The 25,215-nt window shown below is 57.0% G+C and overlaps 3 protein-coding genes across 3 annotated transcripts; 1 reads left to right on the top strand and 2 right to left on the bottom strand.

Moving 5' to 3' along the window:
* Positions 1-375: 375 nt before the first annotated feature.
* On the top strand, positions 376-2,000 carry PPIB (peptidylprolyl isomerase B (cyclophilin B)). The gene is made up of 4 exons (XM_014961590.1): positions 376-549; positions 656-749; positions 1,328-1,512; positions 1,649-2,000. The coding sequence occupies exons 2-4, from the start codon at positions 707-709 to the stop codon at positions 1,769-1,771; spliced, it is 351 nt and encodes a 116-aa protein (XP_014817076.1). The 5' UTR covers positions 376-549; positions 656-706; the 3' UTR covers positions 1,772-2,000.
* Positions 2,001-2,129: 129 nt separating this feature from the next.
* SNX22 (sorting nexin 22) lies at positions 2,130-3,313 on the bottom strand. Its single transcript, XM_014961589.1, has 5 exons — positions 3,221-3,313; positions 3,025-3,129; positions 2,837-2,931; positions 2,633-2,706; positions 2,130-2,515 (listed from the first exon to the last, which is right to left on the bottom strand). Exons 1-5 carry the CDS (start codon positions 3,311-3,313, stop codon positions 2,406-2,408), a joined length of 477 nt encoding a protein of 158 aa, XP_014817075.1. The 3' UTR covers positions 2,130-2,405.
* A 3,788-nt stretch (positions 3,314-7,101) lies between these two features.
* SNX1 (sorting nexin 1) lies at positions 7,102-25,046 on the bottom strand. The gene is made up of 15 exons (XM_014961612.1): positions 24,862-25,046; positions 19,832-19,934; positions 18,763-18,899; positions 17,437-17,503; positions 16,244-16,287; positions 15,114-15,255; positions 14,499-14,577; positions 13,529-13,604; positions 12,396-12,509; positions 12,167-12,260; positions 11,372-11,577; positions 9,893-10,036; positions 8,954-9,034; positions 8,432-8,503; positions 7,102-7,535 (listed from the first exon to the last, which is right to left on the bottom strand). Exons 1-15 carry the CDS (start codon positions 25,006-25,008, stop codon positions 7,485-7,487), a joined length of 1,557 nt encoding a protein of 518 aa, XP_014817098.1. The 5' UTR covers positions 25,009-25,046; the 3' UTR covers positions 7,102-7,484.
* Positions 25,047-25,215: the final 169 nt, after the last annotated feature.

Here is a 25,215-nt window from a genome sequence, read left to right as displayed (position 1 = left end):
GATGAGGGAAGCCTGGGGTGAGAGGGTACGGATGGAGAGGGGGGTGGGGTGTGAGAGGGCCCTGAGGTGAGGGGAGACCCAACTGGGGGGGGAAATGGGTCGAGGGAGGCCCAGATGGGGCGAAGGGACCCTGGAATGAGGGGTGCTGGGGTGAGGGGGTCCTGGTAGGGTGGGGGATGCTTGGATCGGAGGGAGACCTGAGGCGAGGGGACGGTTTGGGGTGAGGGAGATCCAGCTGGGATGAGGGGGGTGTAGATGGGGTAGGGGCCCCAGCTGAGGTGAGGGAGGCCTGGGGTGACAGAGTCCCAGGTGGGGTGAGGGGGACCCAGACAGGGAGGGGTCCACTGAGTTTAGGCCTGGTGAGTCAGACGTGCAGGGTGAGGCTGGCTCTGCTGATGGCCCCCTCCAATTTACCCCCACCACCACCCCCCCAAGGTATACTTCGACCTGCGGATCGGTGAGGAGGATGTGGGTCGCGTCGTCATTGGGCTCTTCGGCAAGACAGTGCCCAAGACAGTGGAGAACTTCGTGGCTTTGGCCACCGGAGAGGTGAGGGGCTAGCGGCTGCCAGGCTGGGCCTCACCTGGCCCCCTGGGACAGAGGCAGCTCTAGCCCATCCCTTGCCTCATTCCGTTTTCTCCCTCCCCACCCCCAGAAAGGATTCGGCTTCAAGGGCAGCAAGTTCCATCGTGTGATCAAGGACTTCATGATCCAGGGAGGAGACTTCACCCGTGGAGATGGCACTGGAGGTATTTGTCCTGCGCCAGCAAGACAGCAGCCACGCTCCCAACCCACTGCCCAGCTTCCCCCCGGGGACCAGTGCGGAGCTGGAGCAGGGTACCGCCGTGGGGACGAGTGCGCCTGAGTGGGCACACAGCTCAGAGAGAGTCTGTCTCAGGAGGACCTGAGCTCCTCGCTGAGAAAATATCCCTGTGCCACAGCTGGTGCCTCTGCCAGATGTCCTGGCTGCCAGGACACATTTAGTCCAGTAGCAGCAGGGTTCAAACCTTCCACCAGCACTTCGCAAACATTAGTAGTGTTGACGATATCAGCATTTGGGCTTGTAAGCTCTTATCAGGTGTACTCTTGCATGGCCTCCTGCTCTGGTCCCTCCTGCCCAGCTCGAGGGGTGCTTTTAGCTCGTGCTGGTAGCTCGTAGCTCATGGTTCCCTGCAGCCCTGCGAGATTGGTAGTTTGTCCCCCTTCTACATGTGCTCCTTCAGCCTCAGCCTGTGGAGAGAGCTGCTGTTGTCACCTCTACCCTGCCACGTTTCCATGAGAGCAACATGGCCTTTTTTTTTTTTTTTTTTTTCCTCCTCCCTTTTAGGAAAAAGTATTTACGGGGACCGCTTCCCCGATGAGAACTTCAAGCTGAAGCACTACGGCCCCGGCTGGGTGAGCATGGCCAACGCCGGCAAGGACACCAACGGCTCCCAGTTCTTCATCACCACGGTGAAGACGCCGTGGCTGGACGGCAAACACGTGGTGTTTGGCAAAGTGCTGGAGGGCATGGTAAGGGGGTGATCAGTTCCCGGGGGGACAGCGGGACAGGGCAGGTGCTGGTTGGGGACAGACAGCTGTGGAGAAAGGTCTATGGGATGGGGATGGTGCTGAGCTGGCCCTGCTCTCACACCTCTGCTGTCCCCAGGACGTGGTGAGGAAGGTGGAGAACACCAAGACAGACAGCCGGGACAAGCCCCTGAAGGACGTCGCCATCGCTGACTGCGGCACCATCGAGGTGGAGAAGCCATTCGCCATCGCCAAAGAGTAACCCACCCTCCGGGCTCCGCAGCGAGGGGGCTGGGGGCTGCCCCGCTCCCCCCTCCCCACATTCCCCTGCTGTCCCCGAGGTGGGGGAGCAGCAGCAGAGCCCCCCGTGTCCCCGCTGCCCGGCCTCCCCCTGCACCCTTCTGGCCGGCAGGACAGGGCGCTGGCTCCTCTTCCCATCACTTTTGTAAGAAGCACATGCACCAATAAATGTGACCAATGTGTTTTTTAAAGAGTTGCCTCTTCTGCTGGGGGAGGGGGGCAGGTCCCAGCATCCCCCCACCCTCCAACCCCCTGCTGCCACGTTTCCTCAAGCCCAGCGCAGCCCGTTGCTTTGCACAATTAGAGGGCGCGGGGGGTTGTTTTGCCAGTCAAACCCGAGTGATTTATTGCACCAAAGTCTGGACCCCGAGGGGTTTTTCCAGGGGGGTTCAGCCCCCCAGGGCTCCCTCCAGCCCCCCCAGAGAGGACGGTGGAACCACCCCCTCCCAACGGAGGCACTTGGGGTGGCAGTGAGTGCTCAGCGCTGGCCTGGAGCCCAGCCCCTCTTCCTGCCCCATCCCGGCTCCGGCTGCCCCACGGAGGTGGTTCTTACCGTGGGGATCCTTCCTGCGCCCCCCCGGGCGCTGGGTGGGCTCTCAGGACCCCGGCGGGCTGGGGGCTGGGGGTGCTGGCCAGGGGGGGACGCAGCTCAGGGGGATGTAGAGGCCCTGCAGCACCCCGCTGAGGACTGTGTCAGGCAGCAGGTCTGTGAGGAAAAGGAGGACCCAGAGCGCTTTTGTTTCCCTCCCAGGCCCCCTTAATGGGAAAAACCCCACGTTTCTGGGGGCTTTTGGGGAGCAGCACCCAGGGTCCCACCCCTTACCGGTGCCTGGTGGCCGTGCGTAGGGGTCGGTGCAGAAGCCGACAACGGGCCGCTGGGAGGGCAGGGGGATGGTGCTGCCACAGGAGAGGGGACATCAGCACCCGGGGTCACCTGCTTGGGTGCCAGCCCCCTGCCTGTCCCCAGCCCCATGTCTTGGGGGGTCCTTCACATGGGTGAGGGGCTGGAATAAGCTCCTCTACTCACGGGGGGCTGGTGGCCTTGGGGTCCTGCTGGCAACGCCGCACCTTCAGGAAGTCCAGCACGTCCTGGGGCAGCTCCTCGTTGTGGTACAGGACACCCTGTGGGGACCCCCATGGGAGGGTGGAGGGGGGGGGGCGTCAGCACCCCAAAAATCCCACCCTGCCCAAAGGCAGCGCTGGCCGGCGCCTTACCCGGATGTAGAGCTCCAGGCCCTGCCGGCGCTGCTCCAGCACTTTGGGCATCCAGTTGGGGACACGGCGCGGGGGGAAGTCAGGCACTTTGCAGGTCTTCTTGATCTAGGGCAGAGCACGGGGGGCACCATGGAGGAGGAGGAGGAGGCTGGTCCACCCTGTCCCCCCCCATTCCCCGCGGTGCCGGGGGTCTCACCCGCTTGTGCAGCGCCTGGAACTCGCTGTAGCGCTTCGCCACCGTGTGCCGCCGGCCATTGCACAGCACCTCCACCCGGAACACCTGCACCATGGGGCACCCACCATCATCATCATCATCATCCGCCTCCTCTTCCCAGGGCAGGCAGAGGCCTCCATCCCACCCTCTCCCTCCCTTGCCCCACTCATCCATCCCCACCACCCTCCACCCCCTGGGGAGGGCACTTGGGGATCTCCAGCTCCTGGGTCAGAGGGACACACACACACACACACACACACACACACGCGCACTCCCAAACTCCCTCCAACCAGGAAGATGGAGACTCCCCCTGAGGACAGTCAGGGACCTCCAGGCCCTCCACACCCCGACCTCCCACCCCACTACCACCACCACCCCCCCCGGGGCAGGTGGGGGCACCCCAGGGCGGGCAGGGACCCCGGGGACATTCGGAGACCTCCAGCCTCAGTACCCCCTGGTGTAGACAGAGGCCTCCAGCACCTGGGGCAGGGGACCAGGGATGGGGGGACAACCCCTGCCCCAGGACAGATGGGGACCCTCAGGGACATCCCCCCCCCAGGCAGACAGGGACATTCAGCCCTGGAGCAGGTGGGGACACACACTGGGGGGGCAGATGGGACCCCAGGAGCAGACAGAGGCCGCCACCACCACCCCCCTTTCAAGGCCAGAGGGTGTCCCCAGCAGCATCCCAGGGCAGACAGAGCCCTTCAACCTCTGGGACAAGTGCTGGGACCTCCATTCCTTGGAGCATGTGGGGACACACTGATGGATGCTTTGGAACAGCCCCACAACTGCATGTGAAGATGGAGCCACCCCGACCTGGGGCAGGATCTCCAGCCCCTGGGGAAGGTGGAGCTCTTCATTGGGGAAGGAGTGGATGAGGGCAGTGGGGTGTTTACAGCTTGGGGGTGGACAACCCAACCAGAGGGACAGGCAGGGGCACCCAGGAGCAGACAGGGGATTCACACACACACACACACACACACACCCTCCTCCCCCCTCCCCGCCAAAGCCCAGTGGGGTCGTCCCCCAAATCAGAGATCCCCAGCAGGGATCCATGGGGGGGAACTAGGGACCTTCCCCCCCCGAGGTACATGGAGGCACCTTCAAACAGGTGGGACCATCCCTGGGGACGGTGGAGACATCCAACCGCCTGAGAAAAGTGGGACAATCCTTACCTGGGACAGACAGGGATCATCATCCCCAAAGGTACATGGGGACACCCCAGGGTGGACAGGACCTCCCCACCCCTCTGGGGCCAGAGGGGACCCCCGAGGGTAAAGGAACACCCCATTTTCAAGGTCAGAGAGTGCCCCCCCAACAGAGACACACCCCCACCCAACAGGGTGAGACCTCCTGGGGCATGTGGGGTCCCTGGGGATACTTGGTGACCTCCAGCCCCTGGACCAGACGGAGACACATTCCCTCCTGGGCAGGGGGGGGACATTCACCCCCCAGAGCAGACAGGGACCACCAGCCCCTGGCGCAGGTGGGGACTTTCTCCCCTCCCTTGGGGCAGATGGGACCCCTGGGATGGGGAGGACAGGCAGAGCCCCCCAGCCCCTGGGGCAGGTCAGGGCACCCTCAGGCAGGGACCGATGGGGACCAGCAGTGACATCCAACCCCTGGGGAAAGTGGGACCAGCCCCCCAGGGCAGGCAGGGTCCATCACACACCCCTCCCCCCAGAGGAGATGGGGACACCCAGGGGCAGGCGAGAGCCAGGGGACTCCCCCGGAGCCAGAGGGGACCCTCGGGACAGTGACACACTTCCAAGGGCAGAGGGTGGCCCTGACAGAGAATTCCTCCCCCTGGGGCACAAGGGACTCCCCGGGGACACCGGGGGACTTTCAACCCCTGGGGCAGAGGGAGATCCCCCCCCCCCTCTCCCGGGGGAACTTGGGGACCACCAATCCCCAGGGCGGTGGGGGCACCTCGGGACAGACAGGGACCTGCCACCCACGGGGCTCAGAGGGGACCCTCGGAGCAGGGACCCCTCCCTCTTCCCATGGCAGAGGCGCTGCGCCCTCCCCCAAACGGCTGGGACCCCCGGGGACCCGCAGTGACCTCCAACCCCTTATTCCCTTGGGAAAAGTAGGACCACTCACCCCCGCCCCCTTCCCAGGTCAGGCAGGGATCATCACTGGCTCCCCCGGGCTCCGCCGCCGGGATGGAGACGACGATCATGGTGACGGCCCGTCGCCTCTGCCGCCCCCGGCACCGGCGGGGGGGGAGCGGGGGCGGCCCCGCGTCCCTGTCACCTCCCGCCGGCTGCGGGACCGGGGACAGCCCCGCTCCGGGGCACCCACCGCCCCCGGGCACCCAGGGGACCCCGGAGCCCGCCCGGGAGCGCCCCACCGGAGGGTCCTGCAGCCCTGACTCCAAACCCAGAGCCGCGGGGGGGGGCGGGGGGGCGGGCTGGAGCCTGGAGGGACCGCAGGGATCCGGGGCCGCAGGGACAAGGGGAAAGGAAAGTGGGAAGTCAGCACAAGCTGCCTTTTCATTTGTATTTTTTTTTTTATTTAAAAAAAACGAAATGGGTATTGCTTCTGACCAAAAGCCCCAGCTGCACTCCTGGGGGTGGGGGGGAGTTGAAGAAGTCATGGCCATGGGGGGCAGGAGCATCCCAGCCCCCCAGAAGTCCCACGGTGGCTTCTCAGGGGCTGGGTTCCCCCCTGAAAAGCCCCGTGGGGGGGGCACCACACAGCCCCGCTGAGCTCAGATCCTAAAAACAGCCCCCCCGGGCTCACGGGGGGAGGAAGGAAGGAAGCCAAGGCTTAATCAGGAGGCAGGACAGGTGGCCAAGGTCACCCCTGTCCCCAGTCACAACAAGGCAGGAGGCTCCGCTGCCTCCCCCGGCATCGGCAGGACGCGGCCGTTACCCCCCCCCCGGCCCAGCCCACGAGCAGACGGAGCCTGTTTGCCCTGATAGAAGTTTTATTACAGAATTTTAATGGCACTGCAGGAGTAAGATAGTCATTAGAGCCCTAAAACCCAGCCTGAAAAATATACATTTGACATATATCGTTAACCCCCTGCCGCAGGTCTGGTCTGAAAGCAGGAAACTAGTTTCTCTTCAGTAAGAAAATATATGTTGCTAAATGAAAAATATACAGTTAGAAGAGTTACTGGCTTGCAAAGCTGCTTGTCTGGGGGGGTTAAACCTCTACCAGCTCCAGAGTGTTTAACTAGGGTTCATTCACGTGTAAAAGAGGAAGAGGTATAGTGATAATAAAAAAAAAACCAAAACAAAACCCAACAAAAAAAGGCAAAGTTCAGGTACGCTCGTTTGCTCGGTCCAATTAAGAGATGGCCTTGGCTTCGGGCAGGAACGCTTCCCAGTACTTCACCAGCTGTGGAGAGAGGGAGGGAGGGAGTCAGGGCGCATCGCCAGCACCCATCCAGCCCAGGAGCACTTTGAGAGGGGGCAAAAGCATGGTGCCTTTTCATTTGTATTTTTTTTTTTATTTAAAAAAAACGAAATGGGTATTGCTTCTGACCAAAAGCCCCAGCTGCACTCCTGGGGGTGGGGGGGAGTTGAAGAAGTCATGGCCATGGGGGGCAGGAGCATCCCAGCCCCCCAGAAGTCCCACGGTGGCTTCTCAGGGGCTGGGTTCCCCCCTGAAAAGCCCCGTGGGGGGGGCACCACACAGCCCCGCTGAGCTCAGATCCTAAAAACAGCCCCCCCGGGCTCACGGGGGGAGGAAGGAAGGAAGCCAAGGCTTAATCAGGAGGCAGGACAGGTGGCCAAGGTCACCCCTGTCCCCAGTCACAACAAGGCAGGAGGCTCCGCTGCCTCCCCCGGCATCGGCAGGACGCGGCCGTTACCCCCCCCCCGGCCCAGCCCACGAGCAGACGGAGCCTGTTTGCCCTGATAGAAGTTTTATTACAGAATTTTAATGGCACTGCAGGAGTAAGATAGTCATTAGAGCCCTAAAACCCAGCCTGAAAAATATACATTTGACATATATCGTTAACCCCCTGCCGCAGGTCTGGTCTGAAAGCAGGAAACTAGTTTCTCTTCAGTAAGAAAATATATGTTGCTAAATGAAAAATATACAGTTAGAAGAGTTACTGGCTTGCAAAGCTGCTTGTCTGGGGGGGTTAAACCTCTACCAGCTCCAGAGTGTTTAACTAGGGTTCATTCACGTGTAAAAGAGGAAGAGGTATAGTGTATATAAAAAAAAAACCAAAACAAAACCCAACAAAAAAAGGCAAAGTTCAGGTACGCTCGTTTGCTCGGTCCAATTAAGAGATGGCCTTGGCTTCGGGCAGGAACGCTTCCCAGTACTTCACCAGCTGTGGAGAGAGGGAGGGAGGGAGTCAGGGCGCATCGCCAGCACCCATCCAGCCCAGGAGCACTTTGAGAGGGGGCAAAAGCATGGGCCAGCAACGGGCCCTTGTGGCCAAGAGGCCAATGGGATCCTGGGCTGCGGAGGGCAGAGTGTGGCCAGGAGGTGGAGGGAGGTCATTCTCCCCCTCTGCTCTGCACTGGGGAGGCCACAACTGGAATCCTGTGTCCAGTTCTGGGCTCCCCAGTTCAAGAGAGACAGGGAACTGCTGGAGAGAGTCCAGCGAAGGGCAACAGAGATGATGGAGGGGTTGGAGCATCTCCCTGATGAGGAAAGGCTGAGAGAGCTGGGGCTCTTGAGCCTGGAGAAGAGAAGGCTGAGGGGAGACCTTACTAATGCTTCCAAGGATCTAAAGGGTGGGTTGAAGGAGGATGGAGCCGGACTCTTCCCAGTGGTTCCCAGTGACAGGATGAGGGGCAACGGGCACAAGCTGGACCATGGGAAGTTCCACTCCAATGTGAGGAAGAACTTCTTTGGGGTGAGGGTGGCAGAGCCCTGGCAGAGGCTGCCCAGGGAGGGTGTGGAGTCCCCTTCTCTGGAGATCTCCAAGCCCCACCCAGATGCTCCTGAGTGATGTGCTCTGGGCAGCCCTGCTTTGGCCGGGGAGTTGGGCTGGATGGGCTCTAGAGGTCCCTCCCAACTCTGACAATTCTGTAAAAGCCCCTCTGAAGGGCACAGGCTCCCCCCCAAAACAGGCAACTCTTATATTTTGCCCTGCTCAAGCCTGGGGGGGTTCATCCCTCCCCACACCCGGGGAGAAGGACGCAGCCAGGGTGGGGGGTGATGAGCTCAGAGCGTGGAGCTCGGAGGGGTGAGACCAGGGCAGGGGCAGGGGCTGCTCACCTGCTGCTGAGAGTTCAACAGCGTCTCCAGGTATTTAGTGACGTGGTTTCTGAAGTCCTTGGATTTCTCTTTCTGTAAAAGATGGGGACAGGGGTGAGTACAAGGCTGTGAGCGAACCACCAAAACCCTCCGGGGGTGCTTTTTAAGGGGTGAGGAAGGAAAACCCACAAAGATTTTCCTGTTCCTCCTGGTGCCCCATGAAAAGACCAGCACAAGAGCCCGAGATGCTGAGGATGAAGCTCATCTTCAGCCACAGCCTGACGGATCAGAGGATCTTTGCCCACCCTCCTTCATTTTTATGGATACACTTTGCATAGAAGCCCCCCCCAAGCCAAAAGACATCAGCTCTGCCCACGGCAGCGATGCCCCAACTCACACGTGTTTGGATTTACAAGTATGGCCAGGCGCTGTGCCGGCAGCGGGGTCAGGAGCCAAGGTGACCCTTGGTCAGGCGTTCCCAGCCAAGGCACACCAAGGCCAAACTGCTGGAGGGCCGCACGCCGAGGGCCGAGCCAAACCTACCTCAAACCGTATCACTTCCTTGCGGATGACGTCAGAAATCCGCATAAAGTCCCTTTCGTACTGTGTCACACGAGACTCCCACTGCAGAGAGAGGAACCGCGCTGTTTCCAGGGGAGGGGAGCTGAAGAAACTCTCACTCCCCTCTCCAAAGGGTTTCGGAGCCACAACTTTGCGTGAGAAGGGCTGCCAGTGGCATTTCTCGTCCTCACTGCCAGGCGAGCTGCATCCCTGCCTGCCATGAGCTCAGCGAGGAAGCCACAGGAGGTGGGACCACAAGCATCCCTTCCTGTGGCTTCCGTGGCTTCCTGTGGGGCTCACTCAAGGCTGGCTTATCCCTTGGTGCCAGCCTGGCAATAGATACCTGTCCCTTCAGCTCAAAACACCCCCCTCCCTTCCCCAAAACAGAATCACAGAATCTTCATGGCTGGAAGGGACCTTTGAGGTCATCAAGTCCAACCACAAAAAAAAAATAAAAACCCAAAAAAACCCCATCAACACAACCCACAGACAGACACAAATCAACAATCTCAGGCACTAGAGCGTGCCCTGAAGTGCCACGTCTACACGTTTCTCAAATCCCTCCAGGGATGGTGACTCCACCACCTCCCCTGGGCAGGCTGTTCCAGGGCCTGACCACCCTCTCAGGAAAGTCATTCTTCCCAAGATCTAATCTAAACCTCCCCTGCCCCAACTTCAGACCATTTCCTCTGCTCCTGTCATTATTCCCTTGGGAGAAGAGGCCAACCCCCACCTCTCTACACCCTCCTTTCAGGGAGTTGGAGAGGGCAATGAAGTTCCCCCTCAGCCTCCTCTTCTCCAAACTAAACATGCCCCAAAACTTCTCCAAACTGAACAATGCCCCACTCCCTTCCCACCGCCTCACAGTGGAGCATGGGGGGAACGAGCTGAGCAGAGGTCCTGGCCCCCCTCATTCCCTACCTCCGAGATCTCCTCCTTGGCCTGCTGCAGCTTGTCGGGTTTGTTGGCCCACAGCAGCCTGGCCTCTATCTCCCTCTTCTTCTGCAGCATGGTCTGAGCATCCTGCCACCGCTGCCAGGTCTTCATGCGCTGGTCAAATGCCCCCTGAAAGGAAGGAGCAGAGACTCAGCTCTGCTGACAGCAACAACCACACCTTTGGCAAAGGGGACATCAGCTAGTTGCAGAGCTGCTTCATCATCGAGGTCCTGGACCCATCTCAGCGTGACCAAAGCTGAACCAGAACATGACCTTGCTCTACTGGTGAAGGAACGCAGGTGCAGCATCAACCAACTCATGCTTCAGGAGCAGCTTTGAGGCCTCTGGGCCTCACAGTACGGGGTTGTCCACCAGCTCTAGGGTTTGGCAGGAGAGTCACTGGAAAAGCTCCAGCTACGCACACAGTTCAGCACAAGCCTAGACAGGCCTGAGGCCACCTACTTGAACTGGCAGCATCCCAAACATGGTGTCTAACCTGTCCCCAAGCCCTGCTGCCTGCCCGTTTCAGTCCTGCCATCGTGAGTGGCCACTACAAGCAGCTACTCTTGCCTGTCCCACACTAGATCTCCACCATGAGCTCCTGCGGACTGCACAGCGTGCTCCTGCACCACCTCAGGAGGCCAGATGATTTTAGCAGGCCTGCAAGTCACTAGCCCAAGCAAAGAGGAACCCATTATGATTCTGAACACCTCCAGCCAGATGGTGGGGAAGAGCGAGAGCAGCAGAAAGCAGTAGTTGGTAGCCTGGTCAGAAGGGCAGAGCGGCCAAGAGACAGGTAGTCTGAGGCAACACTAGGGCTCCTCACCAGAACATCCCAGATAAGATTTATTACCTCCAGCAGCACCAGAGATCTCCATTCCTGCTCTGCAGCACCCACCACACCTCCCAGTACAGCCTGACAGACCAAGGAGGCTTGTGCCCACTGACTAGGCTGCATTCTGGTCTCTGTAGCCTCCAGAAACAACTGCTCAGAGGCAGGACATCTTTGGGGCAGGAAGGAGTCAGTGTGCCAGGCTGGCAGCTCACTGGGGACCACTTCCCCTCAGCCTCCAGCAAGGCCAGTGCACCAGGCAGGCTGCAGGGCCTCCAGCTCTCCCCAGCAGGCACTTGGCAGATCTATTTGCAACAGCCCAACCACAGGTTACCAGCCCACAGCCTTCACCTCTGGAAGGGTTGAGGCCACCTGTGAACTTGCTCCACATCCCACCCTGGGGAACAGCAGGACATCCAGGCCTCCCCTACCCCACATTTCTGATCTAACCACTCCAACACATGCACAACTGGACAAGCAGCAGATTTGCCCTCTGCCTGGACAGATCAGAGGCATGCCATGCCCCGTGCTTGAATTTAGAAGGCCCACTGCCCCTGGCACACCTAAGCCTATGGTCAGTGCCAGGATGGACCAGCAGCATGGCCCAGAGCTTGCCCCAAAGCAGTGCTTACCCTTACAACCGAGAGGAGGCGGATGTAGTCTCCCAGGAGCTCGGCCAGGAGGAAGAAGTCACTGTTAGCCTGTTCCTGGTGCAGCTGCTCAATCTTCTCTTCCACCTCGGCCAGCTGGGACAGCGCCCGGGACAGGGCCGTGTTGTCCTCCGAGCTGCCCAGCATGGCCAGACTCTTTGCAAACTGGGCTGTATTCAAGGCTAGCTCTAGGGAACGGAATAAGAGAGACAACCCATGGGCCTTGGTGCTCTGCAAGTCGAGACCCAGCCTGGAGTTCAGCCCAAGGAGCTGCTTTTCTGGAGCCCCAGGAGACGTCGGCTGGAAGAACCAGCCCTCTCTGGGTCAGAGCTTCTGCAGCTCGGTGGGAGGAGGGCTCTGCAGCTCCAGCCAGGGAGGAGAAGGGAAGCAGCAGAGTGGGAGGACGGGCAGAGCTTTGCAGAAGTCAGCCAAAACATGCAGAGGGAGAAAACCAGCCCTGCTCCCTGCCAGAGGAGAGCTGGGAAGCAGGAATAAGATGGGCTCTGCTCAGGTTTGCTATGGCAGCCCTCATCCAGCAGGATGCTGGTTCACTTCAATACCGTCATCCTGAACTTGTAGGGCTGGACAGAAGAGGTGGGATTACTGTTTTACTTCTGTCTCCCAGGATGACGAGACCAGGAGTCCTTCACAGTAAGGAAGCACTGTCCTGTCTCCTCAGAAGAGCCTCCCAGGACAGCCCTGACTTCCAGTCAGGCACCACATGAGGATTAACTCTTTCAGACCAAGCTACAGCTCAAGTGGTACCAAGCTCGTTACCTTTCCTGTGGTTGACTAGTGTCTCGACGACAGCGTGCAGCTTCCGCAGCCGCTGGTCCTCGCACTCCACCTCCTGCAGCTTCTCCTCGAACCACTGAAACGGGCAAAACCCAGAGCTGATTCCCACAGACGGGGCTCCCCTTCCATCTCACACCCGAAGCTTGAGCCGGGGAGAGCACCCAGCTCCAGAGCGAGGACGAGGACAACCCAGAAGCATCCTAAGACTTACTATGTCCGATTCATTCATCTTGATGGTCATTTTACTGACGGCATCTGTCGCCTTGTTGAACATCTTCAGTATTCCTGCTCCACTCAGGGTCTGGGTGCCTACTGCTCTGGGCAGCTATAAAGAAATAGAAAAGTTTGCTGTGCCAGCAGACAAAAGCAGCTTTGCCAGCAGCCACCACAGTGCCACAGTTCTGCCACACAGGTCCCTTGACAGCAGGTTCTTTCTGCTCATCACAGCTCCTGCAAAGGATTAGCCAGACACGGCCCGAGCAGTGGCACAGCCTGTGCAGTATTTCAAATAACGGGACTGCATGGTTTTCAGACAAATGAGGAGTTCCTAAACCTTACTCTGTATCTAGGATCTGCCCACTCTGCTCGGCCAAGGTGTCACAGATCTGTAAGGACCTGCTTTGCTACTTGAATTCCTGAACTAAGGGATGCCCAAGCTGCCTCAAGGTCATGTGGAAGTGCTTTGGAGCATCTCTCCAAAAGCCCGCAGCAGTCCACACTGCTGGGGGACACTGCAGCAGTGCCATGATGCTGGGAAATGCTCCACAACTATTTTCCAGACAGAGCTGCATCTGCTCAGCAGCAAAGTGAGGTGTTTCCATGACATCTGCTCCTACACCAGAGCCCTCCAGCACAGCTTTAGTGCTGGAATCACTCAGGGTTTCCCTGGGACTCAGGCTCTTTAAGAATTTGATTTCTCCAAGTGAGGTGCACAGTCAGGCATGGTCACACTCTCCTCGGAGAAGCAGGGACATCAGCCACATGGTTCAGAACAGAACCAGCGCTCCCTCAACATCTGAGCATCAGGCCAAGCCAGCACAGGACCCCCCTCATCTCCAAACAGTGGACTACATGCCTATCTTGGATTTCAGAGAACAAAGACCCCCCGTGCTCTCAAGCATGCCCCCACCAAGGCAGGGCAGAGCTCGTTATGAGTGTGCAGTGCTTAGAGAAGCACTGACACACAGAAGAGAGTCCTCTTCTTGTCATCCCTGATTAAGAGCTCTCATAGGGCTCCGCTGCTTCTCGCTGAGCTTTGAAGCATGAGGTCTCATTAACTGCTCATGTACAGTTCCCTTCTGTACTTCCAAGGACCTTGTAGCTACGTTGTTCCACGCTACTGACCTCCTCCTTTTCCAAGAACTCCCTGACGTCAGGGTCCTGCAGCATGGTCGGGTGGCTGACCACTCTCCGGAGGTATCTGTGGAGAGGAATGCACCAACAGTTATTTTGGTTGGAGCAAACCTGGCTCTGAGCCACCACACTGAGCTGCAGTGCCTGCAGCTCCACTGCAACCTGCTCATTATTTACTCCAAAATGACCCTCTGGTAGCTAGAAGTTAGGCCCAACAAGCTCTTCCCATCCACCCACCAAGAGTCCTACCTCTCTGTGGACTCTGGTGAGACCGGCCTGCAAGCCCAGACCTGTCAGACCTTTGATTAATACTTGCTACAGCAAGAAAGTTACTTGATAGGCCAAGTGATGGAGATTTAGCGTTACATCTTTAACAATGAAGCTTTTAACAGATCTCTCAGAGGCTGAAGCTGGAGGGGGGGGGGTCAGAATCACAACACTAACTACGACAGTCACAGGCGGCAGAGCAAAGGCCACCCGTGGCTTCATAGGGTGCAAGTTAGAGATCGAGTTATTTCTTACCTGATCTGCACTGTTTGTACAATTACTTAACACTCATATTTTTGGGGCTTTGATGGGGCTTTTTGATGGGGCTTTGACCAACCTGGTCTGGTGGGAGGTGTCCCTGCTCAGGGCAGTGGGTTGGAACTAGATGATCTCTAAGGTCCCTTCCAATCCAAACCATTCTATGATTTTTGGGCTCCTGAGTCAGCTCAGTTCTCCTTGTCTGTGGAGTTTGGCCAGATTTGGCCCAATCACCAGCAGAGGCTTTTGAAGCAGGAGATTGTTTTACAGCGTCAAAGCAACTCTCTGCAGTTGCAGCTCCTCAGCAGCCTCCAGGTTTGCTGCAAACCCAGCAGCAGACGGCTTTTCTCTTGCAGGGAGGAGAGTGCAGCCAGCCTGACCTTTCGGGGGTGCCTTACTTGGTTCAGGCAGGGGGGAGAGCTGTTGGGGTCTGTACCTCTCTAGAGCAGCCCGTCTTTTTTCTAGGAACTCTGCAGAGGAGGAGTCTTCTTTCCCAACTTTCACTTTGGTCATTCCTAGCACAAGAAGGAAGACACAATTAATGAGCTGCTTCAAACTCAGCACACGAGATACCATGGTCCATTACAAGGTACAGACAATCAGGATGGCAGTAGAGGAGAGGCATTTTACAAGAGGAATTAGACTCTTGCATCAGCAAGAGCTACTTGGAAGTTTAAACTCTGCTTATGCCTAACATTGAGCAGAAGTTGACATCCAGAAAAGAGGCAGAGCAATGCCAGGCGAGACTAGAAGGGTGACAGGTCTGGACTCCAGAGAAGAGCAATGCAGTGACAGCACAGAGGATGAGGTTTTACCCTGCATCAAGCAGACGTGGAGGCATCTGCAAATTCAAACAGGGCTTTAAGCCCAGAGCTCCAAGTATGGAACCAGAGTTTTGCCTGTGCCAGGGAACCCAGACTGTTTTCCACACCTGCTCCCCGTGGCTGGTCTGCAGCTTCCCCTCGCACCTTTGAGACTGCAGGTAGACCTTTGGGTGCAGAGCTCACCACCAGAAGGAGCAGCTCTAGAGCTCTGCACCTCCACCACTCACCTATGAGACTCTTCTCAGGCGGTGGAGGAACGATGAACCCATTTTGGGCATGCTTCTCCGACAGCTTCTCATAGAGACCCAGAAAGTCACTGAACCTCCTTTTCACTGAAAACTGCTTGCTCCTGAACATGGGCATGCTCGTCTGGGGGGAAGAGATGAGACTCAGATCAGACTCACCCTGGAAAGCTCACCCCTGCACCTACAGCCTCACAGGTTCTACCTGCTGTCACTTCTGGGGGCGAGGCAGGACAGCTTGAGCTCTGCAAGACCTGAGAAATGGGCAAGGCTGAACAGAGTGAGCTTGGGACTAGGTTTTCAGGAGCTTACCTCCTAACAGTTCTCCTCAGACAGAGCAGCAGTATTAATGCCACTAAATAACAGAGCAGCTGTTTCTGTGGCTGCAGGCTGCTTGATAAGACCTGCCCATTACCTAATCCCATCATCCCTGCTCCCCACAGGGACAGGGACCGCTGTCAGGTCGCACTTTATCACCTTAATGGGCCATCAGTGGCTTTTGACCGCGTTTGCAGAGCAGGAGTGGAGGCTAACAAGTCCCCTAGTCCTCTTCACATCCCCTCAGCTTCAGAGCACAGGAGCCTGTCCTCCAGACAGCCAGGAACCACTTTTTGCAGAGCTCATAGCAGCACCCCAAAACTCCAAACAGGACAGCAGCTGCAGAAGTCTTGTGATTAGCCCAGGAGAGAGCAGGTCCTGACATGATACTAGCTACAGCAGCAGCTCCCCAGCTAGATCCGAATTCAGGTCAGCTTAATCTGACGCGACCATCGGCACAGAACCATTCACAACAGCCCCAGTGTCTGGGGTTCTCCCTCACAGATGTCAGTCCTGCTGCTCACCCCAACGCTGAGCACCACTACCAGCCAGGACAGCAGAAAAAAAAAATAGAAAAAAAAAAAAAAGAGAGCCTCCTTTCAAACAGGTTGAAACCCTATTTCTCAGCTAGGCTTCCCTTTGATCTGTAGGGGTGGATTATAACTCCTGAACACATGCAACGAGGCATTCGGGCCTCCTGTCTATTTAGGTCACCGCTGGCTTGACAAAGGACAGATGGTCCAGCTGCCTTCAAGCACGGAAAAATAACAGCACCCCATTTCAGGAATTAGACATACCTGCGTCGACACTTTGTAGGCTACATAGGCGTTCATGCCATCCCCTATGGAAAACAGAAACCAAGGCATTAGTGTGTCACAAGATCAGCTCTTTCCACTGTCACCTGAACGCAAAACACGAGGCTCCTGGCCTTTGCTGGCCTCAGTGGTTCTGATCCTCAGCTCGAGAGAGCCCCAGACCTTCACACAGACCCACAGGCAGCATCTCCCTGGACTCCTGCCTGCCCCACATTTCCCCGACCTGACTGCTCAGCCCTCCTTTTGCCTCCCAAGACAGCCCAGGCTGACAATCGGCCGCTTGTTACACCGACAGCGCCGGGGCTGGCTCCACGCATCCGCTGGGCCAGCAACAATTCGGGGGCTGTGCAGCACATGAAGCAGCCCATTCAGAGGACGCGAGGCAGACAGCCCCTGGCTGCGTGCGGGTGGATTCTGAAACATCACGGGCAGTTTTCTCTGGTTAACACAGAAATCCCCTTGTTTACCTGGTAGTTCAAGTGAAGGGCATCCTCAGAGGTCTGATGCTACACCTAAAACGCTTCCTCAGCGCACCTCCCAGCTCCAGAGATCACTAGCCATGGAGGGAGAACAAGCTGCCCCTCGTAAAGCTGCTCTGCTGGCTGGGATCAGACGTTACCTTGGGTTCTCTGTACCCCAGGGACTGCCAGAGCTGGCCAGGTCCCACTTTTGATGGAGAGAACCCCTCTTGCTTCTCAGTTTGAAGCCAGAGCTGCTTCCCTGGCAAGCACAGCCGCTTGCCATGGAATAACACCCTTCGCTTTAGTTTAAGGCAGTTTTGCCTCCCCCTTCCCAGCTGCACACAGGAGAGTGCTGCCCAGAGGTCAAGTTGGTCACCACCATTCCAGACACCAAGCTCTGCTACTGCAAACATCACGTTTCACCCTCCCCAAAAACCCACTCCTGGCTCCCTGCTGTTGAGGTTCCTGGCTTCCCAAAACCTGCTCCTGCCTCGCTCCTTTGTGACCCAGGCATTTTGCTTTGTGTAGCTCTGCTTTTTCTAGATGTTGGAAGAATTCTCGGAGAAGTTACTCTGGGATCAAGGTCGTGGTTGCAGAGACAGCTCGAAGGCTGGAGCTGTGGCACGTGGAGGCGATAGCTGCGTTCAGCCCCCCTGCCCAGCCTGGCCTGTCTAACCGTGCCTCACCGCACAGCGGGACAGGATGTTAACTCACCGACTTTCTCTGGGTCACTCACTCCTACAGTCAGCTCAAATTTGTCCTCCTGTTCCTCCTCTTCCAGCTGTTCAGAGTAAGCACACGAGGACAGCAAGTTAAAACTAGAAAGCCAGGCTTCAAACCACCCCAAACCACCAAGTCTCATCCATTACAGTGAGCTTGTCATGCTGCCAAGGCATCTTTGGCACTTCAGTCTGGCCAAGGCCAGTCTGTGAAGCCCTCGAGCTTCTCACTTGTGTCTGGGCTACATGTTCCAAGGATCCTAAACTGGATTTGTCTTTCCAACACTGCCATCTACACAGACCGATGTACAAATGCTCAGCCCCAAGGTGAAACTTGCAGCCTCAGCTCTGTGCAAGGCAGTTCCCTTTGGGCTCTCCTACATCACGATTTCAGTTCTCATCTGAAACAGCATAAAATTCTGAACCTATGCAGAAGGTAAGCTGCATTGTGTAGGCAGGCAGGGATGGAGAGCCAGGACAGCACCCAGCAGACCCTGTCTGAAAGGGTCTTTCCATCATACCCCGCTTTGCTGAAGGCCAACGGGTGGCCATACCAGTGGTGCTGCCTCTGAGAGACCAAAGAGGCTTCAGGCTTGCTGAGCAAGCACTGCAGTGCCTCGTTAGTGGAATGGTATTAAAGGAATAAGTAAAGCAGAGCAGAGACTGGCCTCAAACAGCCTTTAGTCCATGAACCAAAAGGTGACATCTTTTTGGTTCACTGACCAGCTCAGCATCCCAGCCTAGTCCTGCATCGCTCCTGCACCCCGACGGCACCACAGAGCCCATCCTCATGGACTCAGGGGTGCTGGGGGCAGAAAAGTAGCACTTTCCTTGTCTCCAAAACAGTCTCTCCAAGGGGAAAAACCCAGATTTAGGCCAAGTACCACCCAATTAACTGAGCTTGGCAACTAGAACACAAGGTACACTTGAGGACCCTGTGGTCTCATGCCAGGAGACTGTTTCTTTTTAAAACACAGACAATAGCAGCTATACCACTTGCCCCATCTGCAGCAAGACAGTGTGCTAGTGCTCCAAGTCAGAGCTCAGACCCTCAGGACCAGATCAGCTGCTTGCTATTTCTGCTTTGAAAGCCATCTGCACCACCCCATGAGCAAGAATGCTGCCAGGCGGACCTGAACCCCACTTCAGCTGTATCAGCCCCAGACTGATGGTCTGAGATACAAGCCATGGCATCCAATAGGGCAATTACATTAATTGCATCATTTCAGATGCATGTTTACAACTAAGTAAACAGACAGGTTCCTGCCAATTACAGTTTGAAACCAGCAGGGCGAGTTGGAAAGCTCAGAGCGATTCTCACCTCCTCATAGCTCTTTGGAGGGTTTCTAGAAGAGGAGCTCGCAGCGACTTCTAGCGAGGGGGCAGGATTAGAAGCTTTGGCCGGTTCCTTCTTCTGGTTGTTTTGCGTGCTGTCTAGAGACAACTCTACAGTGGCATCTGTCAAGAGAAGTTTGCAAGGGTCAGCATCTCTACTTTGGGTTTCTGAAAAGGTAATTTCAATATTCTCCAAAAGGTTCATGGGATCTGGGAAGTAACAACAGTCTTAATTAGCTCAAAAAAAAAAAAAAATCCCATCAGGAGGACATCTGCAAGCATTGGGAAGAGCATGACTTAACACATCTTCACCGCAGTAAGAGCATTTGATCAATCCTGCTGGAGAACATTAAGTTAATCCAATGAACTTCTTATTCTAGAAGGAGCCAGGCATCACCTCCTTGCTGAGTGCTGGAGGAGCCACACGCTGGAACAGCTAAAACCTAGCTGGACTTTTTTTTCTTTTACATAGCACATAGGCTGGCCTGGAAGGTAGGCTCCTTCCCTGTACACTTCTCCACCCAGAGGAAGTAAGAACTTCCATCTGTTAGCAGGTGTCTCTAGAAATGACTCTCAGATGCCTCTGCAGAGGTGTCCCACCACGCCAGGGCTGGGAAGGTCAGACCCTCCTCGTTTTCCCCTGCTGAGGGGTGTTATGTCCCCCGTTCCTTCAGAACAGCCACACCTACTAGAGATGCTTCCTCCACACCTGCACAAAGGTAGAAGGGAGAGAACAGAAGTCTTTTAACTCTGAGAAGACACCCACCACCTTACAGTTTCAGGCAACAAAACTAAAGCACACTCCATTTTAATCCTCTCCAGCTTCCAAACAGTTAATCCTGCCGCATGATTATGCTAGAGACCTGGAGGAGGCTACTTTGGTGTTCCCAAAAACACCACCAGAGCTTAGTGCTTCCCAAGCAGACTGGAACACGAGTTTGAGATAAGGACCTGAGATAGCTCAGAATAAGCACATAGGTGATGGATACCAAGCAGATCACTCCAGGCGTAGAGCTCAGAAATTCCCAGTAAACACCCAGTAGATACAGACTCACCTGCAAATAAGTCCTGATCATCTTGCTCTACACGAACCCCATTTTCTTTGGAGGTGCTGTTCACAGGGAGAAGAGATTCCCTTTTTGATGGCGTGGGCTTGCTCTGTAAGGGAATGAAAAGCACATAAACAAGAGGTTATTTACACTGAGGAAGGGAGGCTGGAGGAGCAAAGAGCTGACCTTCCCAGCTGCTGCCACACAGGGTCACTGCTATGAACCTCGTGTGAGCACAGTGGCCAAAGGCCATCCCAGCCTGCTTCCCTTCCACCCACCCCAAGTGTTGTCATCTCGGCCAGCGAGGCTGGTCAGCAGCATCCAAGTTCAGGACACCAAGTATCAGGCAGGACTTCACAGCCAGTCTCAACCCTGATCTTCAGCAGAACGGGAGCAGCCAGCGGGCCCCTGGGACGTGCCAGCCCACAGGCCAAGTGTCAGAGCCCCAGTCCCTGACTGGGGACTCCTGGTGTCGGGAGCAGCAGGCAATTGAACACATAAAACTGCTCCTGTTCACAACACCCCTAACACACCCAGCCACGCCATTTCCAAGTACTGACACCAGCACCAACACCACGGCCGGTGGGCAGCACTGGGGAGCCTCCTGTGCTTAACTGTGGTGATATCCGAGCACGCTGCCAACAGGAGATCCCTTGGGAAAACCAAGCTGCTGGTGGCAGAGGCCCACAGCGATTTGCTTGCGAGAAGGCAAGATGCTGGGGATCACAGGAGCCTTGTCAGCAGCCTGACTCGTGCCAGCATCCCACCGCCACCACGAGCCCCCCTGCCCCTGCCCAGGGGGCTGCCTAGAGCCCGCGTGAAGCCCCCAGGCCACATTTTAATGCAGCAGCTCCGTTCCGAGCGGTGCCAGGGAATCTCAGGGACTCTGCCACCCTGTCCCCCTCCTGCAAGACCCCTGGCAGCAGAGACAAGGCTGTCACAGCTGGACTAAAGCCAGGCATGGCTCTGACTTGCAAAGTATTGTTGACAAAGTCTTGCACAGTGCATTTTGCAACCCAAACCTCGTGCTCCCCATGAATGGACAAGGCCAGGGCAAGCCAGCCCCGAGCCCCAGGGCCAGGACTTACAATACAGCTGGATTCTGCCACAGCAAAGAGCCCCTTGAACATGCAGCTTTGCTGGGGGACACTGTCCTGGCTACTAGGAGCAGGCTTGGGGACAAGGTGAAAGCCCACCTGGGAGCTCGTATGCCAACCAGTCACCACACCATAAGGCAGAGCTCTCTCTGCATTCCTGCTGCGGGCAAGCGCTGCGGACACTGGCATCACAAATCATCCCTCATTTTGCAGGCAGACAAGTTATTCCAAGCAGGGACAGGACAGCAAGCGCTATTCTTTAACGACTTAGCGGAGAACACAACAGGTCTTTGACGGCCAGTAAATGGAGCACTATTAGCAGTGACTCTGAACCCACAGGCTCCTTGGCGCTTCCTTCAGCAAATTAACATTGTCAGCTCCCGTTGCCCCTGAAGGAGTAAAGCAGTGATAACGTTGCTCCTCTTCAAGGTGAGCCCAAGTCTTTGGGTCCATAAAACACCAGCACCATTTGATGGCGAGTCCTCCTGTATTTTAGGATGTTCTCCTAGGGGAGAAAGCTGGGACTGCTCCCAGCTTGGATCAGAAGAGTTCTAGGCAGGAGCTACATATGCTAATGATGGAAAGCGGGGAACAGAGAGATCCACACCAAACATCACACCCAGACCCCCACAGGGTCCTTCAGATGGACCTCCAGCTGGTGGCGAAGCCAACAAGAGTGCAGCCACCACAGGGACCTCCTTCAGCCAGCAGCCAAACTGACTGCTAACACCACAGTGACCTTCATCAGGGAAATTTGTAGCAGGTCTCTCATTCATAGAATCACAGAATGGTTTGGGTTGGAAAGGACCTTAAAGACCACCCAGTCCCACCCCCTGCCCTGGGCAGGGACACCTCCCACCAGCCCAGGTTGCTCCAAGCCCCCTCCAACCTGGCCTTGAACCCCTCCAGGGATGGGGCAGCCACAGCTTCTCTGGGCAACCTGGGCCAGGCTCTCACCACCCTCACAGCAAAGAATTTCTTCCTGAGATCTCATCTAAACTGTCCCTCTTCCAGTTTAAAACCGCTCTCCCTCATCCTATGGCTATATACATTCAGATCCTCTGCTTCTACAGGAGCTCTTCAAGCCAGTAAAGAAACCCCACTCAATGTGAAAAAAGCCAAGGTAGGGTCTGATGTGTCCCCAGTGAGCTTCCCAGCTTTCACAGACAGAAAAGGACTATCTGCTTCTCTACCGTGACTGCATTCTCAGTTTGTTTTAGATTTAGTTTCTAAGACTGAAAGAACCACACCCTGTTCCTACTTCTCCATCTGCCACTAGAGAAGAGCCATGGCCTCTTTTACAGTCCATGACACAACACCCACCATCTCAGCAGTCTGATTTAGCCCACCCCAACCATCACTCTGCATGCAAGCAGAAGCTCCTTAGGTCCCCCAGTGTGAGCCTGACGCCTGCCATGGGGAACCAGACATCTGGGCAGAAGAGCCAGCACTTGAGGGCATCCCTCGAGAGAACTGTGGTCACCCGGCAGCCCAACTTTTGTCACAGATGGATGAAGTCCAGCTCTGGTTAGAGTTGTGTCTGACCCAAATGCTGCTTTGCTGGCTCCCATATCACTGCTAAGCGCTCTCAAGCCACCTGAGCACCAGCAGCCGGGTGGATCTGCCTCACCAGCACGACTCCCCTGCTTCACACAAAGTGTTTTTCTAACGCTCAAGGGCAGAGAGACAAGCAAAGGCACTGGGTCACACAGAAAAGCCAAGTATTAGTTATGACAGTTGCTTCAACAACAACAACACTAAGCACCTGATAAGCTGCTTTAGCTTATTAACAGACTCCAGTTTCGGTGAAGGGACGCTTTATTTGCATGAGAGCCCGCAGCAGTTGGCAGTCGTCTGTTTTGGGAGGCTGCCTCTACCACAAAGCAACAAGCCACCTACTACATCTTCCAGTCCTTCAATAAAGAAAGGTCCTGAGAAGTTCAAGACCATCACCGTGCCCTAGTGCCACCCAGAGGTACCACACTGGATGGTCTTCGAGGTCGGTTCCAACCCAAAACATTCTGTGATTCTATGAATGAGACCTGCTACAAATTTCCCTGACGTAGGTCACTGTGGTGTTAGCAGTCGATTCGGTTGCTGGCTGAAGGAGGTCCCTGTGGTGGCTGCACTCTTGTTGGCTTCCTCTTGCAAGGCCAGGGTTGCACGTTCCCATGTTATTTTCAAAACATGACTCTGCTGCTCTGTTTTGCCCAGACCAGCGTGAGAGTTTCGCCCTCTCAAGCTCACGCAGGGCAGAATCTACACACATCTCCCCAAACCTGCCTTCTTCCTTGCTGCTAAGCCACCAGCAGAAGACACCCTGCTGCTGAGCAAGCACGGCTCAAGGACAGAGGAGGATCTCCACCAGGAGCAGGGCAGAGACAGCTCCAGCTTTGTGCTGGTGGCAGGAGAAGCTTGGCCAGGCCAGCTCCGCTCCCAGTAACGGGTAGGTTTGTATGTTCACAGACATGGTCTCCTCCTTGAAGCCTCCTTGAGCCCAGCCCAGGGAAAACATCAGGGCTGGGAAACTGGAGAGAGGAGAAGGTTTCTGGAGAACTTTCTGTCTGAGACACCAACTCCTCCTGCCCGGTGGGAGCAGGCAGGCTGGAAAAAGCCTGGGTGAGGCAGGCCACGATGTCACCCCTCCCAGGAGACAATGTGACCAGCCTCAGCTAGCAGAGCTTAGTAAATCAACCCTAGAACCTGCAGGGGTCAAGCAATCAGCCCGCTGGAGGAGCCAGCTCCTGTGGTCCCTCTAGCAGAGGCCCTTGCTCGGTGCAGACACTGACCCCAAGAACCTGAGGCCAGCAGCTGGCTGGGGAGGGGTTCAGGCTGGGAAAGCACCAGCCAGTGTTTGACCCCCCTCCTGGCTGCTGGTCACTGTCTGGAGCAGACACCAGCGCAGGTGACAAGAGTCAACACCAACAGCCTTCACCGACCAGGGATTCACACACAGGAGACTACTACAAACAAGAAAAAGTGCTGAAACCCTTCACCGTTCACACCTCCACCTTCAGCAGGGAATTTGTGCAGCCCCACAGTGATCTGGTTTGCTGAACACAAAACCTTCCTAGACCCTCCTGCAGCCAGTTCTCCTGGTACAAGGCAAAGGAGGTCACCAAAACATTGGCGACCCTCCTCACCTGTGAGCAGAGGACGTCAGATGCCTCCTGTCACCTCACTCCCACTGCACAAGGGGGTTCATCCCCCAACACCAAACTGAAGGCAGCAAGCACCACCTCAGCCACCACGTGTGGAAGCTGAAGGGACAAGAGCTGGCAGTGGGGGGAAGGAAAACAGGGGACTTTTCCCTGTGAAGCCTCACAAGCTGCACAGCAGAGACGCTGAGCTGTGGCTGCCACCAGGCTCCAAACCAGCGAGGCAGCCGGCTCACCAGTTACCCCGGCCCTGAGCTGGGGAAGGACAGAGAAGCAGGCAGCTGCCCCCAGCACCGTGCCCGAGCCACGCAGGGACATCTTCACGCTGACGGGCTCCTTCAAAACGCTCAGGCTCTGCAAGAAGTGGCAGGTTATAACCCCGGGACGCAGAGACCGGTCTGTCACCACAGTCCCACCGTCAGGAGGGACCCCAGGGCCCACTCCCTGGCCTTAGACACCCCCTAGCCCCCACAGCACCCCACTCTGCAGCCACCCCTGCCATTTGAAGTGCTCTCAGGGAGGGAGGAGATTCCAAGCTCCCTACAGGAGCAAGACCCAGAGCAACCGCCCCCCTCAATTTTATTTTGGGGGGTCCCCCCCTCCTTTAACCAAACCCGGAGGGTGCCAGGTCGCTGCCTACAGGCTCCGGGCCTCCCCTCAGAGAAGGGCCCACCCGCAGGCACCGCCAGGACCAGGCCCGCAGCTCCTCCCTCACAGCCGCCCCGGGCCGGGCTTACCCCCGGGCCGCTGCCCCCCTTCCCCGTCCGCGGCCCGCACTCACGGTGCCGGTGAAGATGTCCTCGCCCTCCGTGTCGCTGTCGGCCGCCCCCGGCGCGTCGCTGTCGCCGCCGTGGGGGTCGGGGAAGGGCGGTGGGAGGCGCTCGGCAGGGGAGGGGGAGCGGGAGCCGCTGGCGCCGCCCGACGCCATGTCCGCGCTGCCGCCGCCGCCGCTTCCGCCTCCGACAGCCGCGCCGGAAACCGCCGCCGCCGCCTTAACCCGCCGGGGCGGGGACGGAGGGGCGGGCGGCCTCCGGATTGGGCGGTGCTTCCGTCTGCCCCGCCCTCCCCCGCCAGGGGGAGCCAATGAGCGCCGCCGTCTTTCCTCCCTGGCAGGCGTCGCTCCGTCCCTATGGAA

This window comes from Calidris pugnax, unplaced genomic scaffold (assembly GCF_001431845.1).
Source record: "Calidris pugnax isolate Ruff unplaced genomic scaffold, ASM143184v1 scaffold492, whole genome shotgun sequence".
Classification (NCBI taxonomy): domain Eukaryota; kingdom Metazoa; phylum Chordata; class Aves; order Charadriiformes; family Scolopacidae; genus Calidris; species Calidris pugnax.
The sequence above is the reverse complement of the archived record's forward strand: the minus strand, read 5'-3'. Positions and strand labels throughout refer to the sequence as shown.